A 21,727-nucleotide genomic window follows, 5' to 3' on the forward strand; every position below is an offset into this window, starting at 1 on the left:
CACAATCACAGAATCACATCTGTTAAAATGAACTGTTATGTGATGGCAAAATTAATCTGATAACTCGTAACTAATGATGGTCGATATTGACCTGATATATTGTGCATCTTTAGTTTCTTGGCTTTTCTGGTTGAAATTATATTTCCAGAATGTGGGGGTGCATATATATGCTACTGTGGCTGCTTACCATGGGAAATGTGCTCTGTGTGTAAGGTCAGTCAGGTTACAGCTTCAACCACAACAAGCATGCTAACAGCTTATAAACACACATTACTTTAATACATTAACATTTTTAGAAGGAAATGCTATTTAAATGAAAACAAACACAGCCTTATATTGCCAGATTGAATTAAAAAAAAAAAAAAGTATGCAAATCATTTACTTTTAACTGCACTGTTTTTTTTTATTTTTAACTTTTGCAAATCTTTCCACATGACGACAATTGTGATTAAAGTTCACTTCCTGAAACTACTTCCTCACTATTACTGAGCAAATTTCAATCTTCATATTCACATCAGCAACTGGCAGATGACCATGGAGTACCAGAACATTTCTAACAGCTCTCTGTTTGCCCATACCTCAGTGGAGGAGCTTGTATCCAGCACTGTTCTGGGATTGTGCTGTGCTCTGGGTGTACCAGGTAATATAGCGGTGCTGGTCATGCTCACCCAACATTTAAAGGAGGGCAGTTTCACCCCAAAACTGATGCTGAGTCTGGCTGTCTCGGATCTATTGAGTCTGATTTCTCTGCCTGTGTGGATCTATGCCCTCCTGAACGGCTGGGTTTTTGGCCATGGTCTGTGTAAGTTATTTTCCTATGTAGTCTACTGGAGCCTCTACAGTAGTGTGCTTTCTGTCGCCTTGTTGAGTGTGCAAAGGTACCTGCAGGTGCTGTATCCACAGCGATGGGCAAAGCTTGGACAGAGGGGCCAAAAGGGGCTGATTTTTGGGATATGGACATCAAGTGGAGCTCTGGGTTCTTATGCTCTTTATTTACGAAATGTGAAGAAGAAGAAGGACAGGCTTTTTACACTGTTATCAGGATTATACAAATAAACAAGAACAATTAGCTGTCTTACTTGTAGAGACTCTAGTGATGTTTGTTGTGCCTCTCTTCAGCCTGTTGTTCTTCTACCTTAGACTTCATCAACGGATAAGTCAGTCAGCTTTCTTCAAAAGCCACAGGCTGACAAAACTGGCTGTCAGAATCGTAGTGGCCTTCTTCATATTCAGCACCCCCTGTATGATCAACAACTTGGTCTTAATGGCAGTGTCATGGGAATCAGATGTCAGCAACAATGTAACCGGGGCTCTTTTCTTCATCAACAGTTGTGTGAACCCCTTTCTTTATGCTTTTTCAGCTCGAACGCTGCAATGCAGACGAAAACAGCATTCAGACGAGCCACAACAACATCAGAATGAAACTGAGTAAACTGTAAAGCAAAAGCTTTTCTGAGTCTGATATTAATTATTTGCTTTTGAAATGTGCCTACACTCTTAAAAATAAAGATGCTTAAAAGGTTTCTTCACAGCGGTGCCATAGAAGAACCATTTTTGGTTCCACAAAGAACCATTCAGTCAAAGGTTCTTTAAAGAACCATCTCCACCTTTTTATCCACCTTTTTCTTCAACGCGGAAGTAAGCCTATGGGCAAGACTTCCGGTTCATTTGCCACTATAGGGAAATGACGATTGACACCAATTTTCAATATCAAGCACCTTTATTTGAGTGTAAAGGGAAGTGCATATAAAACTTTTCATCATGCTTTCTTTGTCTTATGTAAAGGTTGTAGCATGAACATTTTCAGTAGGCCTTCATCTTCTTTTTCAAAAATGGTAAGGAATGTGGTCATGCTGAGGCAGGTAAACCACACTTGGTCTTCTGACTGCAGCTTTTAAAGAGAGATGACCTTTCTGAACACACAGTAAAGGAACTTCAACCTCTACACAAAGAAAAAGGATGCCAACAAAGACTTATTCTTTTGTTGTAATTTTGTTGTTTGAATTGAAGTCTAAATGAAAGTGGTTACACAACAGTTTGGTTTGTGTCTGTAAACATATTTGTCAAAGTTGTAAAAAAAGGATTATCCGAGTAGTTTTTACAAGAAAGTACTGTTTCAGACTTTGTGTTTAAATATTCACATTAAGTTTAATGTGTTATTTGCTGTTTCTTTGTCAGTTTCTTTTGTGAAATTTGCTAGCAATTTTTAGTTTCAAAGTAAACCCAACACCAGCACCTTTTTCAGTGTAAATTTTAACTGTCTGTCATGACTGTTTTTTACAATTGCTAGGTTGGGGTAAATAGTCATTTAGTGAGGAAAGTTGTGTGATTTAAATGTTTTGCTAATTTTACACGTTTTATTATTTACAATAGCCTATCTGCTGGTCGGAAAAATGGATTCGTACTTTTTTTCTTTTTTTTACTTTTTGCTGTTTTACAAATTGCTTAAATTCTGTTAAAAAATCCCACAATGGCTATTGGGGTCAATTGTGTTTAATGAACTGCATCTTTTTCTTGGGCAATATAGGCCGCTGGTGCAAATGTCCAGTGTATGTTTTGTGTGTGTGTGTGAGTGTACAAAATTGTAAGATATACCATGTGCCTATACAGAAACTGACTTTCATAAATAAACACACTGTACCCGTAGTTCGTTTCTTTTGTCCACTTTTAAGCTGACGCCAAATGACAAGCTGAGCCACTTCTCCCTTATATGGTACTAGTTTCCTTAATGTCCACTGTCGTTTTATCTAGATCACTATGAGAAACTGAGGAGAGAGAGAGAGAGCAAGTGCGCTGCGCGTGAGCACATTCTGGCGTATTAGCAGCGCACCTTTCTTCACATTGCCGTACTAACTCAAACTCCGATCACTAAAGACCTTAAACTTCACGTAGTGAAATTCAGCTGGACGTCGCGTTCCTAAACACGAGGAGCAAACGGAACATCTGACACAGACCCTGAGCAGCAGTTTGAATCAGTGAGAAGAAAGAGGAGGAGATCGTATCTCTACTCTGCGGATGATTTGTTTGCATTGTGCATGTCTTTCCCCCATTGCAGATGTGAAGAGTGGAATGAGCTGCTTTTACACACTGGTTTCACTGCAGCATGGGAACTGCCGTGTCCAAGAAGAAGAATTTAAGGAATGATGCGATTTCTTCTGTTGCCGCAAAAGTTAGGTGAGTCTCTGCAGCCGCTGCAGCACGTCTCATGGAGGCTCATGTGCTGATGCACGGAACTATCACATCTCATCACACTTCATATCATAGTTTCCTTGCTGTTGACGACTGTAAAACTAAGATAAATATCTGTCAGTAATATCAGTGACAGTTCCTGAGGGCTAGGCTGTAATGGGGCTGTTGACGACACTTTGTATAGGCTACATAACTAGCTTGCTAGTAACTTTGTATCAAAAAAATACAATTTTACTTAAATTATCCTACTCCTAAGGGCTTTTTAAGGAACATTAAATTAGGCTAGTTATGGTGTTTTGTCGTGACAACACTATTTTGACTAGTTTGCTCAGAAAGAATCAAACATTTAGTTTGGTTACTGTTGAGCTAACAGCAGTGAACATATTTATTATACGTTTGTTGTTGTTTTTGCTTTTGTTTTATTGTTGTCCTTGTTATAACGATGATATACTGGTGGTGTTGATGATGACGATAAAAATTATTATTGTTGTTATTATTATTATTATTATCATCATATGCTATTTTCCGAATTCATCAGTTTACAGTATCCTGGTGATTAGGCTTAAACAAAAAAATATTTTTGGATTATTATTATTTTGTATGTTTTTATTAAGTATACTTCCAAATTAATATACTTAAAATTCAGTACAGTTTTATTTTCATTGTCATTTTGGTTTTTGTTAGCTCATCAAACAATGCAAATATTCATAAGGCTGATTTTCCATGACACTATGTCACTCTCAGTCACAGCTGGCAAATTTCTCAGTCGGCATGAAGTCACTAGATTAGGCCTACTTTACTGACACTGTTTGTTCTTTTTACTTGTCTAGTATATTTGTTTATATACGTCATCTGGAGTTTTGTGAAGTGATTGGACCCAACCAACAGGATTGTGAGCCTTTGAAAGGCAGTCAATCAGTTAGTCACTCGTTCATTTGTCCACACGCTGTAAATGACCATTAACAACCTTCTAAATTCACATCATGACATCACTGCGTTTTTCCTGAATCAGCTGTCACCAAACTTCTGACCAGCCCTTGAGACTCCCTCTGCATTACAGTGACAGTGTGATCACATGCTGTATTCATCCTCTCTCTATAATTCATCTGTTTAGCTGGGTGCTGCTTGACAGCTTCAGACTTAGCCGAGCAGCACTTCAGTATGTGCTTTATGCTTTGAACAGAGAAATATACTCTGGACAAGAGGGAAGCGTGATCATTTCCAGTGCGTTTCCTCCCTGTCTCTACTGCTGCTTCAACCTAGTTGACTTTCTCAGATGGGCTACTGTTGTGTAAGATGCCTATAGACTATTTGGATATGGACTGAACTGCACTACATAGGCCTTGTGGGAGCCCGATATGGCTATTTGACAACAGCATTACTTGTGAGGTGTTCTTTATTTCCAGTTTTAGAGTGTAAAGGTTAAAATTTCTCCTGTGTCCAAAGACACTGACAGAAAGTGGGAACCACGCTAAAATGACAGCCCGATGCCAATTAGAGCTACGCAGTGAGAGGCTATATATCTACAAGCTTCCCAGTTGTCTCACAGGCTGACATGTAAATGTCTAATTAAATCTTTAGACCACCAGCAGTTGTACTGGAGGGAGACCCAGATTATACAAAAACTTGTATGTTTATATGTGTGTGACGATGCTTAGGGTCAGACTGGGACACATGCTGTTTTTCTGTCTTTTTGCTAATGTTTTACGGAGTTATTGCATTAGAAAGCCAATAAATAAAATAACTATTACAAAGTTTATCATATATTTTTCTTTTCTTCGATAATTTTAGTCAAGGTTTTATAGCATCATCTTATAATTTAGTGTTTTGTGATTACAATTTTTTGTTACCGAATCTCATTTTTACATTTATTTTTGAATGACGTGTGCATTTGTGAGATGTTTAATTCCTGACTTAAGACTTTCTGTCGGGTCTAATATAGTTGGTCCACCTCTGTAGAAAGCCTGCATGACATTGACAGGTTGACTAACCAATGAAACGTACAGCACAAACTGTGATGGTAGGACTGATATGATTAGGGATCTTATTAAAAGAAACCTTAGTCACTCTAACATTGAGATTTTTTGGAAGGCTCTACACAGATGTTGAGGTTACCCCACGGCCGAAACAGCACCAAGTTTGGCAAACTTCCCCCACATCTTGCTGGTTAGTTATACCATCTGGAATAATGTGCTTTATAGGGATGCTCCGAACGATCGGCCAGAGATCGGTATCGGCCGATAATCACATTTTATGACTCGATCGGTACTCACTAACTTGGCCGATCTCACGAACCGATCGCATTTTGATGACGTAAACGCGTGACGACGTACATGATACGTGGGGGCATAAATTATTTGGTGCCGCAGTCATGTCATCGCCAGTGTGGAAATGCTATGACGTTGTGTTTATCAGCCAGCCGCGGCACGTTTCTGACGCGGCTCTCCGCGCTGCTTGGATAAAAATAGTCTTTTGTGAGTTGTCACAGTGTGGAGGACGGAACAATACACACACACACACACACGAAATCGTCTGCCTCATGAAAAAACATGTAGTTAATATTTGCATCATTTATGATTTATTTTATCCATCCGTGACCCAAATAATCAGAATGCATTTTTTATTACCCAACCCGCAGATTATCCACAGCACCTGTGGATATAGGAAAAGCAAAATAAGTTTGCTGCGTAAATCAGATGGACTTACTGAAAATGCAAATTAATTCTCTGCCAGCAGGAGGTTCTTTAAAGCGGGAGAAACAGAGGTTTCCCCGGTAACAGCTGTACACAAAGCAGCGCTGAGCTCACAAACGCTGCTTTATCAGGCGTATAACATGCAAGATGAAATGAAAATTACATCGAAAATTGTCTAAAGCTAGTCTTCCTTCAGAAATACAGTGATATAAAAACACCCGCACCTCGTTTTGATTTTTAAACGTGCAGTACGTGCTCATGTTTATTCAACGAAGCCTTTTGGAAAATCCGTCAGTTTTGATATTGTGTCGAGTGCCACAAATAAATAAATGTATGGGAAACACATCCCACAGCGCAACAACCTGAGCCCAACTTCAGTATACTCATCACCTTAACTTTAACTGCGTTTGTAGCCGGTGCCATAGCCAGACTGATAAACAAACACAGACCGGAAGTTAACTTCGTGCCAGGCGCGTGCGTCTATATAAAGCGTCTATATAAAGCTTTAAGCATCAGAATCGGCATAGGTATCGGCCGATCACCATGACAAGAAATCGGTACTCAGTATCGGCTGCAAAAATCCTGATCGGAGCATCCTTAGTGCTTTATCTTCCTCTTCTGAATAATAATATCCTCCCTTCTCCTCTTGTTTTATTAATGAGCAAGCCAAGTTGCCCACCGAAGCATTCTGAACAAGCCCTTTTGCAGCTTAGTTCCAATAAATGGCCTTTTTGTACTGCAGGGGGAGTTTTGAGTTCTAAAAGGTCTCAAACATTTGGAATGGATCAGCTGGGACATTTTGGTCGATTGCCATTTGGAGCTAAAATGTTTGCTAGTGCGACTAATTTAGAGACCTGCTCATTAAGTGTTAATGAATTTCTAATGTGGAGATTTTAAAAGCTGAATGCCAATGGCAGATGTTGAGCATTTTCAAAATGAATATGACTCACTGTTTAGTTCACACTACAAGCTTACATAAATTCTAGCTGTCAATGACAAAAACTCTTAGATAGCAGTGAGGACAGTGTGAGATGATGGTCTGAACGGTACACTAAGAAATCAAATCAGCAAAAAGAACACAGTTTGTAAGCGAGTGAACGAGGAGGAGGACGCAAAAAAGCGAGAGAAAGGGGTCATGTCACACACGGATGTTCTGGATAATGCGCGCTCAAGAACAAATTGTACTTGCTTTTTACTAAATTAGTGTAGCACACCAAAGTGATCTGCTGAAGTCAGTGTCACCCAGGGCAAAAGCAGTCATTCCTGGATCTGTTTGTGCGTGAACAGACGCCTAAAAAAACAGCAGTGCAAGAACAGCTCCAAGGTTTGTTATATCCACTCTCCATTATCCATGCTGCCTTTGTAAAGCCTCGCGCTTTCTATCTATATGCCAGTGTGTATTTGAGTCCACGTTGGGGCAGTTATTGTTTTTACATCTGCTCGTATCTTCATGTTGTTCATCTGAGTCACTAGTCATCCGCCTCTTCTTCTGGACCACCACGGGGCTTTCGTCCAGCAGTCTTGTTTAAAGCATCTGCTTTAGTTAATACGGTTAAAACACTTCTCTCTGAGTTCCCTTGGGTTCTCCCTTCCCCCATTTTTGTCACATGGCTGAAAACATGAGAGATGCTCCCAGATGTACATGCTACTACACCATCAGACAAACTGGCATGAGGCGAAGGCTAGTCTGTGTGTGTGAGAGAGAGGGGCGATAAGATTGTGAGAGATTTGGGCATCTCATACCCTAGTGCTTCCCAATATTTATTATTCATATCATATCTTAATTCTCTCCAACTGAGTAGCTTTGTTGTTTTTAATCGGTTCAGTTTAAAAAAAGAACAGTAAACTATCCTAGGTAATTGGTTGTGCAGAAGGCAGTTAGGCAGAAGGTATTAATGCAGAACAATTGGATTTCAAAGAAGCGCAAATGAATTACAGAGTGGACAAGCGCAGGCATTTTTGAGGTTCAGCGGTTCAGCTGTGAAGCTGTGGGATGCGGTATCGCTTTCCCTGCTTTACTCCTTGTTACCATCTTTAACAAAGGATAGATTATAAAACAAGCCAACGGGGTCAGTGATGGGGGGCCTCTGACTGTCAGGGACCTCCAGCTGAGAGGCCCATGGTGGCCTGATACTTGGAAACAAGCCATATACAGTAAATAATTGAACAGTGCTTGAATGTGTGCCAGTAACTATTGCTATAACAAAATAAATGAGGAAATGAGGGATGCTGTCTTTTCCTGGCTCATCTTTAGCACCATCAGTGCCTGTTAAACTTGTTGCAGATTTGATGTTGAATGTTAGTTGTGGGGCATCTCTTTTGTGCAGATTCATTGCAATTTCTTGTTATTTGAGCATTACATTATAGGTGACATATCATGAAAATCTGACTTTTCCTGGTTTTAAGTGCTATAATCAGGTCTCCGGTGCATCTACCAACCAAGGAAACGTGAAAAAGATGAACCCAACGTTACTCACATGCTGTGACAGCTGCTTCCTGTACGTGTGCACTCAGAAAACCATATTTCAGAAGTTTAAACTAATATGGTTTAAAACGCATGATTTCAGCGCAATAAACATGATAATCAGAATCAAAACAGATGTTTTTTAGCAGGTACGAGCTGTAATGGCGCAGCTCTATTCTGGAAAAGGGGGCGGGGAGCAGCAGCTCATTTGCATTTAAAGAGACCGGCACGAAAAACAGCATGTTTCTGCTTCCACTCAAAATAGGCATTTTCAAAATGATATAATAAATGATCTGTGGGGTATTTTGAGCTGAAACTTCACAGACCCATTCTGGGGACACCAGAGACTAATATTACATATTGTAAAAAGGGGCATAATATGTCTCCTTTAACTAGTGACCAACGTGGCCCGGCCACAGAATGAACTAACCATGTTTTCCGGATGACCGGTTTACTTGAACAGCAGGTCAGTATAATGAGAAATCCGGTCTCCATTAGGACCCCAAGTGATCCTGTTGGCACAGAGAACAGAGTGCTCTCTTTAGTGCCTGATTACAATCCCCAAATCACATTATGATTATGTAGTTTGAACTATGTTACATTATAATGACCGTTTAATGTGTGTTTTAGTAAGCTTACATGCTAGCATAGAATGAAGATACCTGATTAGCCTGATAGCTTAGCTTATACACTATGCTTTTGCGCTTACCTACATGTATTCGCAACCAATTTTAGTGTAATTACATGTTAAATATCCAAATATTCCAGTTATTAATGATGATGATGTAATAACTTTTTATTATTAATATTTTTATTATAAATATGTTATCATTATTTATTAAAAGTAATATATTATATATAGAAATATATTACTTTGTCCAATTTTATGAACTGTATAGTATAAGCAGCCATATAGCCTACATATTTTAAATGAATGTTGTTTGTGTATAGTTTGTAAAACTAAAGGGATAGTTCACTCAAAAATGAAAATTAACCCATGATTTACTCACCCTCAAGACATCCTAGGTGTATAAGACTTTATTCTTTTAGATGAATACCGTCTGAGTTACATTAAAAAATGTCCTGGCTCTTCCAAGCTTTATAATGGCAGTGAATGGTTGTTGATATTCAATAGTCCAGTAGAAAGAAGTCTAATAAAGTGCATAAATAGGCCTACATCATAAAAAGTGCTCGACACGGCTCCGGGGGGTTAATAAAGGCCTCCTGAAGCAAATCGATGCATTTGTGCAAGAAAAATATCCATATTTAAAACTTTATAAACCATAATTTCTAGCTTCTGCTAACTCGTACGTACGTTCACGAAAGAGTGGTGTCTTTCACGCCACTCTCTTGTGTACACATGTACAGCAGTTAGCGGAAGCTAGAAATTACAGCTATTCACTGCCATTATAAAGCTGGGAAGAGTCGAGACATTTTTTAATATAACTCCAATTGTATTCCTCTGAAAGAAGAAAGTCATGGATGGGGGTGAGTAAATTATGGGATATTTTTTTTATTTTTGGATGAACTATCCCTTTAATTAATAGTTGATGAGGGCCCGGTTTTAAGGTAGGACCCGATTTTTAACAACACCAGCTTTCAAAACTAAATTTTGATGTAAATATACAAAGTTTCTACTAGGCCAGCCCATTTAAGCTTCATATTTTGTCACATTGCCTTCAGACACCCACTTCACTTATCTGTTTCACGTTCACAACAGTTTTACAGGATTGCTCCCTCTCTGAGTTCCGCCCAGCAATCTCATTGAAAATGACTTGTGTCCTAGCAGGGAACTTTTTCCCAGCAGCCTTCTGCGTTGTACTTCCTTCTCTGCTGCCCAAGGCCCCATCCCATTTCTCCTGCTATCTGCCTGACCACACATCTCCTCACTGACTAGACACCGAATGTGTTATTTTAAAGAGCAGGTATATGGTATTTTAAAGTGTCCTAATATTGTGTTGGAGTCCCCTACAACAGGTTTAAATGCATCTAAGGTCAGAAAACATTGTAATTTTCTCAGAATATACATTTAATATTAGAGTCATTTGCCAATGATTTAGAAACGATTCGTTCCAAGCAAGTTCGGAGCAAACCCCTCCCTTCCATAAGCCTACTCTGCTCTGATTGGTCAGCTGGCCAAGCCTGTTGTCATTGGCACAGAGAGGAGTCCATGAGCAAGTTAGCGAGTGCTACCATTGACACAGCACCTAACAATAACACAGTGCTCCAGTCCGTTCTTATAATAATGACATAAAATACAAAAACACTTATGCAAGCGAATCGTTCCCACAGCTAAATTTAGCTGCTAAACTGTGAACACTTAAAACAATAATGGTGGATACGTTAGTGCTAACGTGAAAACACTTGATATTTTAAACACTCAATTGAAAATGTACACATAACGTGTCAATCGTACTTACAGGTTGTGGTTCGGAGAGCTTGTTAGTCCAAAGGGGGGGATTATGCAAATGTGTTACCCAGTGACGTATACAGGCAAACAGGCAAAAGATTCGAAAATGTGACGACTCGTTAAGGCGATTCAGAATCGGCTCTCTCTTTTGAGAGACAATATCTTTATTTATCATGCACTTTTTTGATTAACAACTTTGCAGATTGTTTTCATTTAAGGATAGCTACGTTATAAACTGCAAAAGAGATATTCTTCAAAATCCCATATGACCTGCTCTTTAAGAGCACCACAGAGTCCATTTCAAGTTAACCAAGTCAGTAAAATCATAACACAAACTCTGTGCTCTCTTTTATTTCTAGTTCACCCCTGACCTCTCGCCCCATCACATGTTAAAACACTTAGCTTGTTTTTACTCCAGGCACTGTGGAGTGAGACAGTGAGAAGAATGATGAGAAAGTGATTGAATGATTCCACTCTGCACCACTCTTCCCATCTGTTAGAAGAGTTTGTTGAGTGAGGAGAGAGAGGGATGCACATGCTGGCTACTATTTAATTATTCAAAGTGTCGTTGCAGGAAAGCATGGCTACTCCAACAACAGAACCATCCCATTTCCCAGCATCTCTAGAGAAGTGCCGAGACTGCACAATTTGCCAATAGCGTGCTGATTATGGGTTTGTGTGCTTGTTGGAGGTGTTTGTCAGTTCACCGCGTGCATCTAGGTGCATTTGTGTAGCTTCCATGTTTCTCAAGGGTGCAGGGATGGAGGTGAGCTTCAGTGTATTTATGCATGTTAGAATCTACATATTTAGTGAGCTTGTGTGGGAAGGCATCATTAGCTGGGAACTAAATTAAAGGCAAGGAGAGTGAAACAGGTTTGGTGCTATTTTTCATTTGTACATGGTAGTTGATTTACTCCCCCAGCATATGCGAGTAATTAGGCTACATTAGTTGTGTTCTTGCTGTGCCACACAGGAGGGGAATGCTGTGTAAGTCTTTCCCATGGTTAAGAGGTGGATTGATGCATTTGATAATGGAATGTAGCAGCTCTTCGAATGCATTAATGATTTATATAAATCATGTGGGTATGCTAATTATAAGAGCCATCGGGAGTGCAAATGCATCCTTTTCTATTTTTTTTTTTTTTCAAACATTGCATGAAGGTCATCCTGTTGGTTAAATCAGAGGAAAGGTATGGCAATGTAGCACAAAGAGTTCTTTGATACCTGTATTTTATTGTTGAGAACACACGGTTCTACTAATAAAGCTGTTTCTTTTTTCCTTCTTTATAACCAACCAATCTTCCTTGCTATGCTTCCTGAGCTATCTCTCCCTCTCTTTATATAGCAAGTCATAAGGGGGCCATGTTCTTGTGCCAGAGCAGCTGAGTGACCTCATACTGGAAGCCGGTTGTATCTAGATTTCATTCAGTGCTTTACACTTCATTGCTCAGACAAGTTATGGGATGTGGAGAAATTCTGCATTTTTCTGAAAGCATCTGCAGGTGTGGTATCCCAGTTTAAATTGCCTGGACATCTTGTGACATTATCTGCTAATGTTTCTCATTTTCACTTGTGAGGTGCTTGGTTATGGGAAATAGACTGAGTTAGACCTGTAGTTTTATGTTTTATGAAGAGGAAAAAACAGTATTTAGTCTTGACTGCACATCTCACACAGTGTTCGAATTATAAAGCGGACATTATATTTAAATGCAAAACCATAAATCACTCAATCACGTCGGTGGCCAAGGGCAATATCTAAAATTGCATTATCAAGTTAGTGGTCTGTAAATGTCTCTATGTAACACTTTAGGACAGAGAGTTCCACCGATATGGATATGAAATATGGAAGCTGTTTGCAATATTATCATGAAAAACGATCTGCTTGTTAAGACGTGATGTACTGAATACTGTTTCCAGGTCCAAGCTTCTGTGCCATTTCAATTGAGATTACTATCTCAGCAGCCATTTATGAGCACTGAACCGTGTACACTGCATTCTCCTGGCACCAGTATTTTAATGATTCCGAAAATATGAATCTGACCAGCTGAGATTTTAGTATAGGTTAAGTGGATTTTTCGGTAGCACCACATCACACTGTCTGTAACTTTATAGTAACACCATTTGTCATTTGCTTTGAGATCGAAAAGCATTTGGACCTGGAAACTGTGATGCATGACGTCAGACTTAACAACTAGATTCAGAATGACTACTGAGAACTAAAAGCAGTAGCATGTGAAAGTACATCAAGACAGAGAGTTCTATCTCCATTCTTTGATTTGGTCTCCTGTTTGTCTCTCTGCAGAGCAGCTCGAGCATTTGGAGAGTACCTTTCTCACACGCACCCTGAGAACCGCAACGGATCAGGTTAGGTCCATTCCACCTCACGCCCTACCTTCATTTGTCCTGAAGTCTTTTTTTCTCCTCCTGTTTGCCTTGTGAAGTGCTTGAATGTATTAGTACTTGCCATAAGAAAGCATCATCCTTCAGTTTCAACATTAATTACACTTCTGTCCACTCATCCAGTCATCCTTTAATTGATTATTACAGGAGAGCTTGATTGGCACCTGTTGCTTTGCCGAGACAAGGCGATGAAAAATCTGTTTATCTTGGTCTCTTTCTGTCTCTCACTCCAGATCACTTGCTATCTGACACCTTCATTGGTCAAGACACAGACTCCCCAGACATCAGCCGACTGAACAACAATAACAGCCTCCAGCCATACTCCCAACACACTCTCATAGTCAAGCCCAGTCAAGAAGAGGTTCAGCCAGGCAGCCAGTCTGCACCCCTTCCTACCAGTTCCAAGCGTCGTCTCTCCATAGAACGCAGCCTTTCTTCTGAGGACCAGCATCATCAAAGGTGTGTAGAGAGCTCTTTGAAGCCAGCACGTGTCTACACCATTACTAGGGAGCAAGATATGCTTGGAGGCCAGGGAAGCAAGGAGTGCCTGGAGCTAGAGGTGCTGAAGAGGACCACAGAACCGCCAAGAACCAATGCTCCCTCCAGTTTACGTGGCAGCCATCATCGAGGAAGCCACCATCGTGGAAACAACGGCCCTACCCACCAGCATCACTACAGCCATGCACCTCTGACACAACCTTTGCAGAGCTCAGGGAGCGCCCATAACATCCGGGACTGGGGGTCGAGGCGTAGCAGGTCGAGGGAGGATTGCACGCCGGATTGTGTGGACTGCATTCGGCCACACTGCCAGAGCCAGCGCTCTCTAGACCTTGAGACGTCACCTCACGGTGGTGGCAAACAGCACAAGAAGCTAGAGAGGATGTACAGTGAGGACCGTGTGTCCTCTGATGATCGAGGTAAGGAGAAGATCACCATCACTGAATGGTGGATTATTTGTTAAATCATTGTGAGATTTACACCGTACCTGTTACCTTTGCTTAGGCTATCTCTTTTTGTTTGCAGAGGATCACACGAACAGCTGGTTCCCTAAAGAGAATATGTTTAGCTTCCAGACTGCGACAACCACCATGCAAGCGTGAGTAAACATGGGAATTCATTGCATCAAACCTGCTGCTTCCTCTTGAGTGGGGTTGGTCTATGAAGCAGACTTGTAACTATCCTGACTCATGCATGTGGGAGGACAGGAGGTATTCTATTTCACCTTTCTTTCTTTCTTTCTTTCTTTTCCTGATCCTCTTTTTACCTTCTGCCTCACTTGCTCTGGCTTTTGTTTCTTCCTCTTTTCTCCCTTTCTTTTTATTTCAGTTTTTGTTCCTTTGTCTCTTCATTCTTCTCTTTCCATTTATGTTTCCTTTCCTCTTTATCATCGCCTCATTCTCATTGCCTCTTTCTTTGCCATTTTCTCTTTCTTCCCTTTCTTTTTTCACTTCCTCTTTCTTTTCCTTTGTCTCTTCATCTTTCTTTCAACATTTCTGTTCCCTTCCACTTTCTCTTAGCTTTCTTTTTCTTCCTTTTCCTCTTTCTTTTCTCCTTTATTTCCCATTTCCTCTTTCTCTTCCTCGTTTTCTTTTAGTTTCTTTTTTCCCTTTCTCTATCTCTTTGTCTTCATTTTCTTTTCCCCTTCTACTTTCCCTTTTTTCTCTTCCCTTTCTTCTTTTTCATCCCCTTCCTGTTTCACTTTGTATTTACTCTTTTCCTGTTCTTTCCATTCCTGTGTCCCCTCCTCTTTCTCTTTACCTTCTTTGTTCTCTTATGTTCCTCTGTTCCTTCCTATTTCCTATCTTCCTTTTTTTTTCTTTTTCTTTTTTGAGTGATTTCAGGCTTCATTATTCTCCATGCACAGATGCTCTCGCTCAGCCTGACTGCTTAATTATCACCTGTCGGGCAGAAGTCTTAATCACAGAGCCCACTGGCTGAGACCCCCCCCCACTGGGGTGCAGTCCACCTCCCTCCAGCCGACATGGTTGTTGTCTCCCCCTCAACCTCACTGTGCCCTCCCACCTCATCATCTGGTGTCAGTTCTCCTTGGCTTTGCCCCCCCCACTGTATCCCTCTTTCTGTCTATGAATACTTTGCTATCTCTGCAGCTACTTAATTCACTTTCTCTTCTGACTTATTAATTCCCCTTTTTGCTGGGTCTAATTGACACTTTCACTTCAGAATCCTTTTAATTTGTGTGAAATGTCAGTGTTTTCTCCTGTGGTCGGCTATAGAGCTGCCACTTTTTGTGATAATTGACTGTAATAGGTAATGATAAAGCATTTGGTGATCCTTTCATAAGACCCGATCCATGTGTTTATATTTGAAAAACACTCTGTATTTCCTGCATACCTTACCTTTTTACTTGCTTTTCATGTGTTTTCTTGTGATGGTTAAAGCACTTGCTCTCTCTTTCCTCTTTATATCTTCTTTATTATGCATTTTTCCTTGGCTCCAAAGAATATCGTGAGTATACCTTGCTCATTAGCCCGCTGTTTTAAAAGCTCAACATATCACTCCATCCCCACCCTCTGCTTCTCTGTGCTGCTGCCTCTCCTGTCCTGTGTTAACTCTCACTCCACCAGCATTAGACAGAGTGTTTGAAGTTATGAAGGAACTCTGTCACGATACACCAAGTGTGATTCATTTGGACCGGTGTCACTATCACGTTTCAACTGCCTGTTTGTTGTACTACTATGATGACTTGACCTTTGTTTTAGTTACAAAAGCTCTATTCCAAAACCGACTGAGATTTACTGGCTTGCTTGTAAGTGACTGATCTGGAACGTTCTTCATAGGCAACTCTGAATGCCACATAAATGGCACTTAAAGCTCACAGGAGACTCAACTCCTGTTGAAAAGCATTTTTAATAGTAAATACCATACTAGCATACTACATTTTTCTCAGTTATTGTAAATACTGTATGTTTGAAAGAAATGCAAAATAACACCATTACATAAAACCTTTTCATGCATGCTAAGTTACAAAAATGATACTGTAGTGTCTAAATCACCTAGAGCACACAAATAAAAATAACATACATTTTTAATTACATAAAATAATACAATTATGAAGTTCTGATATTGAATAAACTATCGTCAAAATCTCCATTTGCAATGCTGTCTTAAACTGTATCTTAAAAACAAGGTGCAAGAGAGCAGAAAAATGTATCTATCTACCTTTAGGAATAGCCTTCATGTCAGGAGTCTGCCTACGATTTCCTAAAATAAGATCTAGGTAGACAGTTAACTAGATTTTGGAACAGAGCTTGTGTTTTGACTATAATGCAAGGTATATTTTAAAAAATATGACAAAATGGTAGACTGGCCCTGGAATATGGTAATTGCTGCCATCACTGTGTTGAATATTGCACATGAAATATATAAATATAGCCCGAATATACCCCAGAAAAGTCACTCATCACGCAGTGTTCTAAGACCGTCGCCAGTCTGTCAAGGCTCTGAAGGATTTCAGGATGCATCGACATGCAATTACATGCACACACACAAACTGTCTGAACGTAGCTTCTGGGCTGTCATTAACCTCATCTGCTGAGGACAGGGGTTTGATTTAACATCAGCTGTCAGTAATGATGGCTGTACCTTCTGTCACCCTGTGAAAAACAATAGATGCACAGCAGATATGATAACCACTCCCACAAAGATGTTATAGATTTCTGTGAATTTATCCTCTGCTGGTTGGTGACTGAGTGTCTGTTACACTTGACTTCACTGTGGTCGTAGTGTTTAGTGTGTGTACGTGCCTGTAGTGTCCTGTTGACCTGTGGGTGGTGATCACCTGTTGTGGTTTGAACCGTCCTAGCCACTCTAGATTTTTTCCCCTCGCACTGCTCTCTGTGCACACACACCTACACCCACAACCTGTAACACTGTGACCGGTCCCAGCAGGGCGTTTCGTGGAATCGCAGAGAGAAAGAGGAGGAAAAGAGAGCAAGAGGCCACCACACTGATGGAGAGGTACTGTCTAATGACCTGTGCCCTGTGTCACAGCCCTTCCCTCAACACACACATGTAGAATGAGACAGTGGAGAGATGGTGTTTGTGTTTTGTGTTGTCCTGTTTGGACCGGTGTCACTATCACGTTTCAACTGCCTGTTTGTTGTACTACTATGATGACTTGACCTTTGTTTTAGTTACAAAAGCTCTATTCCAAAACCGACTGAGATTTACTGGCTTGCTTGTAAGTGACTGATCTGGAACGTTCTTCATAGGCAACTCTGAATGCCACATAAATGGCACTTAAAGCTCACAGGAGACTCAACTCCTGTTGAAAAGCATTTTTAATAGTAAATACCATACTAGCATACTACATTTTTCTCAGTTATTGTAAATACTGTATGTTTGAAAGAAATGCAAAATAACACCATTACATAAAACCTTTTCATGCATGCTAAGTTACAAAAATGATACTGTAGTGTCTAAATCACCTAGAGCACACAAATAAAAATAACATACATTTTTAATTACATAAAATAATACAATTATGAAGTTCTGATATTGAATAAACTATCGTCAAAATCTCCATTTGCAATGCTGTCTTAAACTGTATCTTAAAAACAAGGTGCAAGAGAGCAGAAAAATGTATCTATCTACCTTTAGGAATAGCCTTCATGTCAGGAGTCTGCCTACGATTTCCTAAAATAAGATCTAGGTAGACAGTTAACTAGATTTTGGAACAGAGCTTGTGTTTTGACTATAATGCAAGGTATATTTTAAAAAATATGACAAAATGGTAGACTGGCCCTGGAATATGGTAATTGCTGCCATCACTGTGTTGAATATTGCACATGAAATATATAAATATAGCCCGAATATACCCCAGAAAAGTCACTCATCACGCAGTGTTCTAAGACCGTCGCCAGTCTGTCAAGGCTCTGAAGGATTTCAGGATGCATCGACATGCAATTACATGCACACACACAAACTGTCTGAACGTAGCTTCTGGGCTGTCATTAACCTCATCTGCTGAGGACAGGGGTTTGATTTAACATCAGCTGTCAGTAATGATGGCTGTACCTTCTGTCACCCTGTGAAAAACAATAGATGCACAGCAGATATGATAACCACTCCCACAAAGATGTTATAGATTTCTGTGAATTTATCCTCTGCTGGTTGGTGACTGAGTGTCTGTTACACTTGACTTCACTGTGGTCGTAGTGTTTAGTGTGTGTACGTGCCTGTAGTGTCCTGTTGACCTGTGGGTGGTGATCACCTGTTGTGGTTTGAACCGTCCTAGCCACTCTAGATTTTTTCCCCTCGCACTGCTCTCTGTGCACACACACCTACACCCACAACCTGTAACACTGTGACCGGTCCCAGCAGGGCGTTTCGTGGAATCGCAGAGAGAAAGAGGAGGAAAAGAGAGCAAGAGGCCACCACACTGATGGAGAGGTACTGTCTAATGACCTGTGCCCTGTGTCACAGCCCTTCCCTCAACACACACATGTAGAATGAGACAGTGGAGAGATGGTGTTTGTGTTTTGTGTTGTCCTGGGTTAGTGTAGAATTATGGTGTGTGTATCCCCTCAGAATCTTTAAAGTCCTCACTCCAATCCTGCACACTACACATGAGGATCTGCTTTTCGTTCATGGCACACTTCCCTGTGGAGTCGTGATGCTAGGCTTACCAAGCAGAAAGCCAGCAGCAGTTTATTGATCGAAACCCACAGATTTCTACAGAAGCCGGTTTCCACTTCAGAGTAAACAATAGAGGTGGTTATTGTGAGATAAAGTTTAAGATAAGAAATAGTCACAATTGTTAGATACAGACTTCCATTCAGAATGTTGGTGCCAGTAAGATTTTATTTTATAATTTTTAAGAAATTAATATCTTTACAAAACCTTAAAATAATGCATTCTTTTAAACTTTACTTTCATCAGTGGATCCTGGAAAAAAATGTGTTGCAACTTCCATAAAATATTAAGCAATGATTTTTCAACAGTAAAAAAGATTCTTAAAGCCCAAGTCAGCATACTAGAATGATTTTTGCAGGATCATGTGACACTGAAGACTAGAGGAAGGATTGCCGATCACAGGAATAAATTGCACATTAAAATATATTAAAATGGCGCTAATCATAATATTTCGCAATATTACTGTTTTACTGTATTGTTTATCAAATAAATGCAGCTTTGGTCTGTATAAGAGAATTATTTAACATAATAATAATAACATTAAACATTCTGACACCAAAATTGTGAATGGTAGTGTGTAGTCACAATCACAGGAAATAAAGTTGCAATTATAAAAATGAAGTCACAATATTTATGTATTTATTTATTTTTACTCTGAAGCAGAAACCAGCTTCTTTAGATTTAAACTAAGGGGCCAGTGGAGAAAAAATATATATTTTCTTAACATTTCTAACTGCTATTTTCTAACTTTCTGACTAACAATATGCTATTCATTTAATGTTGTAACACTATAGCAAAAAATTGTATTTATTAAATAAATGTGTTACCAAGAAACTAACGTTTTTTAGACTCTATTGGGTAGGCTTATTGTCTGGGTCAGAGGTGACACGTTTATTTTTTCTATCATAGTGGGAGTTTATTTATTTATTTATTTTAACAGAGCCATTGATATTTCTGACCTCTACACCTAACCCTTACACAAATGTATGTTGATTAAGCCATTTTGTGGTCTCAGCGATTTCAGGTTTTACTGCCTTTGAATGAAGGTAAAACCTTGACCCGTACACAAAGCATTTACATAAAAACATGTGTGTGTGTCTGTCTGTGTTTGGCTGCTTGGTTCAATAGACCAATCGAATAACCAAAGGTGCGGTGCCTGGAGTGTGTTAGTCGATACAGCTGACAACTGAACACTTTCAGAGTTTCACTTATCGGTCTAGAGTCACGCAGCACACTAACGCCATGAATAACTCAACAGCAAATCTCATTACGCCAGGCCGAATTTACTTACATATTTAAAAACACATGTTCACCGGTAAATCCTAATTGGTCTGCTGGCAGATCATCAAAAACTTCTTCCAACATGATTCTGAATTGCTAAAGAGGATAAATGTGCAATGCAATTACGTTGAATCACAATCCATTTATTTCCATATGACTTGTGTGCTGTTTTTGAAGCATTATAAACAGCTTTGTGTTACAAACATACCAACATTTAAGTTGATTTATTTACTAATAATCTTCCTCTCCAGTGAGCTGTTAACTTGCTTCAACTATGAATAACTGAGTCAGTAAGTTAACTGCACAGTTGGATTGGACCTGTCTGATTAGTGAACAAATCATTTTAGTTTTGTGAATAGCATCAGGCCAAGATGTTTCTAAAAAGCAGTATCTACAGGTCTGTTCCCTGAGCATGGAACTAATAATAAAAGACTTTGAATTTTTGAGTGAACTATCTCTTGAAGCTCATAGTATTTTGGATTATGCTGAGTTTCTTTATCTGATGGAAACAGTGGAACATGCACTAGATCTTCTGATGAGTTGTTTCATAGAAGCTGTTTCTGATGTACCCATTAAATGGCTGTGCTTCTTAAGAAATATGTGATATTTTATTCTTTGCATAAAAAGGAACAAATATATAGGCTATATATATATATATATATACAGTGGGTACGGAAAGTATTCAGACCCCCTTCAATTTTTCACTCTTTGTTATATTGCAGCCATTTGCTAAAATCATTTAAGTTAATTTTTTTTCCTCATTAATGTACACACAGCACCCCATATTGACAGAAAAACACAGAATTGTTGACATTTTTGCAGATTTATTAAAAAAGAAAAACTGAAATTATATGTATATATATATATATATATGTGAGGATCAGCATGTCACACTCTGGTGATCTGACTTATCGCTCTATTTTCAGCACACTCACAAATGAGGATTAAGATCATTAGAGCGTTTAATTAAAAATGGCCTGCTGAAAAGACATAGTTCTCTTGATATGCACTTCTATTTTTGAAACTGGATGAAGATCTGCACTCCTTCCTTGTCAGCCGGCACATTGACTTTGACAGCAGTTTAGAAGCATGTCAGCAAGACGGACATAAGGAGAAAAGCAGTTCTGACAACTATACAGATGGATTGTCAACGTGCTCTTTGTAAGCATCTCAAATATAAAAGCGATATTAAAAAAAGCCCACTTCTCTTTTGTAAAAGGTTCACGTTGGTGGATTTGATTAGAGGCTCATAGCGGCTACATACTGTAAAAAATGTCCTCTGCTATGCATCACTGTACTGCAGGAAGATTAGTTTTCTCGCAGTATATTTAACTAACTTAGGCAGCAGTGCTGCTTTCTAATATTGTGGTGTTGTGCAACTGCATTATGCCTGCAGAAAAAATGCTAACGGTAAGATATTGACTGTGGGGAAATATGACACTGTGGCCATCAGTTTTGGATTCTACATTTTGTAAAAGCCATTGCCTCATAATTTCATCCCTAGCCCAGCTCCCATTTATTTTAAAGGCTCTGCATTGACTGTGTGAGCTGCTCTATTATTTGTTGGCAAATGAGGAAAGACCACCTACCTCTCCACAGCACACTCTCCTACTATACTACACTACAGTGTAACCA

At 39.5% G+C, this 21,727-nt stretch overlaps 2 protein-coding genes across 6 annotated transcripts in view; both read left to right on the forward strand.

Moving 5' to 3' along the window:
• The first annotated feature begins 534 nt into the window (after nt 1-534).
• Nucleotides 535-1,432, forward strand: LOC107681211 (C-X-C chemokine receptor type 2). The gene is given in 2 exon segments (XM_074186979.1): nt 535-1,020; nt 1,022-1,432. Coding segments are annotated over 2 exon segments (897 nt in total).
• A 1,014-nt stretch (nt 1,433-2,446) lies between these two features.
• nsmfb (NMDA receptor synaptonuclear signaling and neuronal migration factor b) overlaps nt 2,447-21,727 on the forward strand; it is a 32,934-nt gene continuing 13,653 nt past the window's right edge. The window contains exons 1-6 of one of the 5 annotated variants that reach the window (XM_016477502.1): nt 2,447-2,454; nt 3,075-3,174; nt 13,059-13,120; nt 13,390-14,073; nt 14,180-14,252; nt 15,617-15,622. In XM_016477502.1, coding sequence (XP_016332988.1) covers nt 3,104-3,174; nt 13,059-13,120; nt 13,390-14,073; nt 14,180-14,252; nt 15,617-15,622 — 896 coding nt within the window. In that variant the 5' untranslated portion in view covers nt 2,447-2,454; nt 3,075-3,103. Of the gene's footprint in view, nt 2,455-2,807; nt 3,175-13,058; nt 13,121-13,389; nt 14,074-14,179; nt 14,253-15,616; nt 15,623-21,727 lie in introns of those variants that run through there. The other 4 variants (XM_016477501.1, XM_016477504.1, XM_016477503.1 and 1 more) reach the window with 4 other exon arrangements.

This window comes from Sinocyclocheilus anshuiensis, unplaced genomic scaffold, assembly GCF_001515605.1.
Source record: "Sinocyclocheilus anshuiensis isolate Anshui unplaced genomic scaffold, SAMN03320099.WGS_v1.1 scaffold1495, whole genome shotgun sequence".
NCBI classification, from domain to species: domain Eukaryota; kingdom Metazoa; phylum Chordata; class Actinopteri; order Cypriniformes; family Cyprinidae; genus Sinocyclocheilus; species Sinocyclocheilus anshuiensis.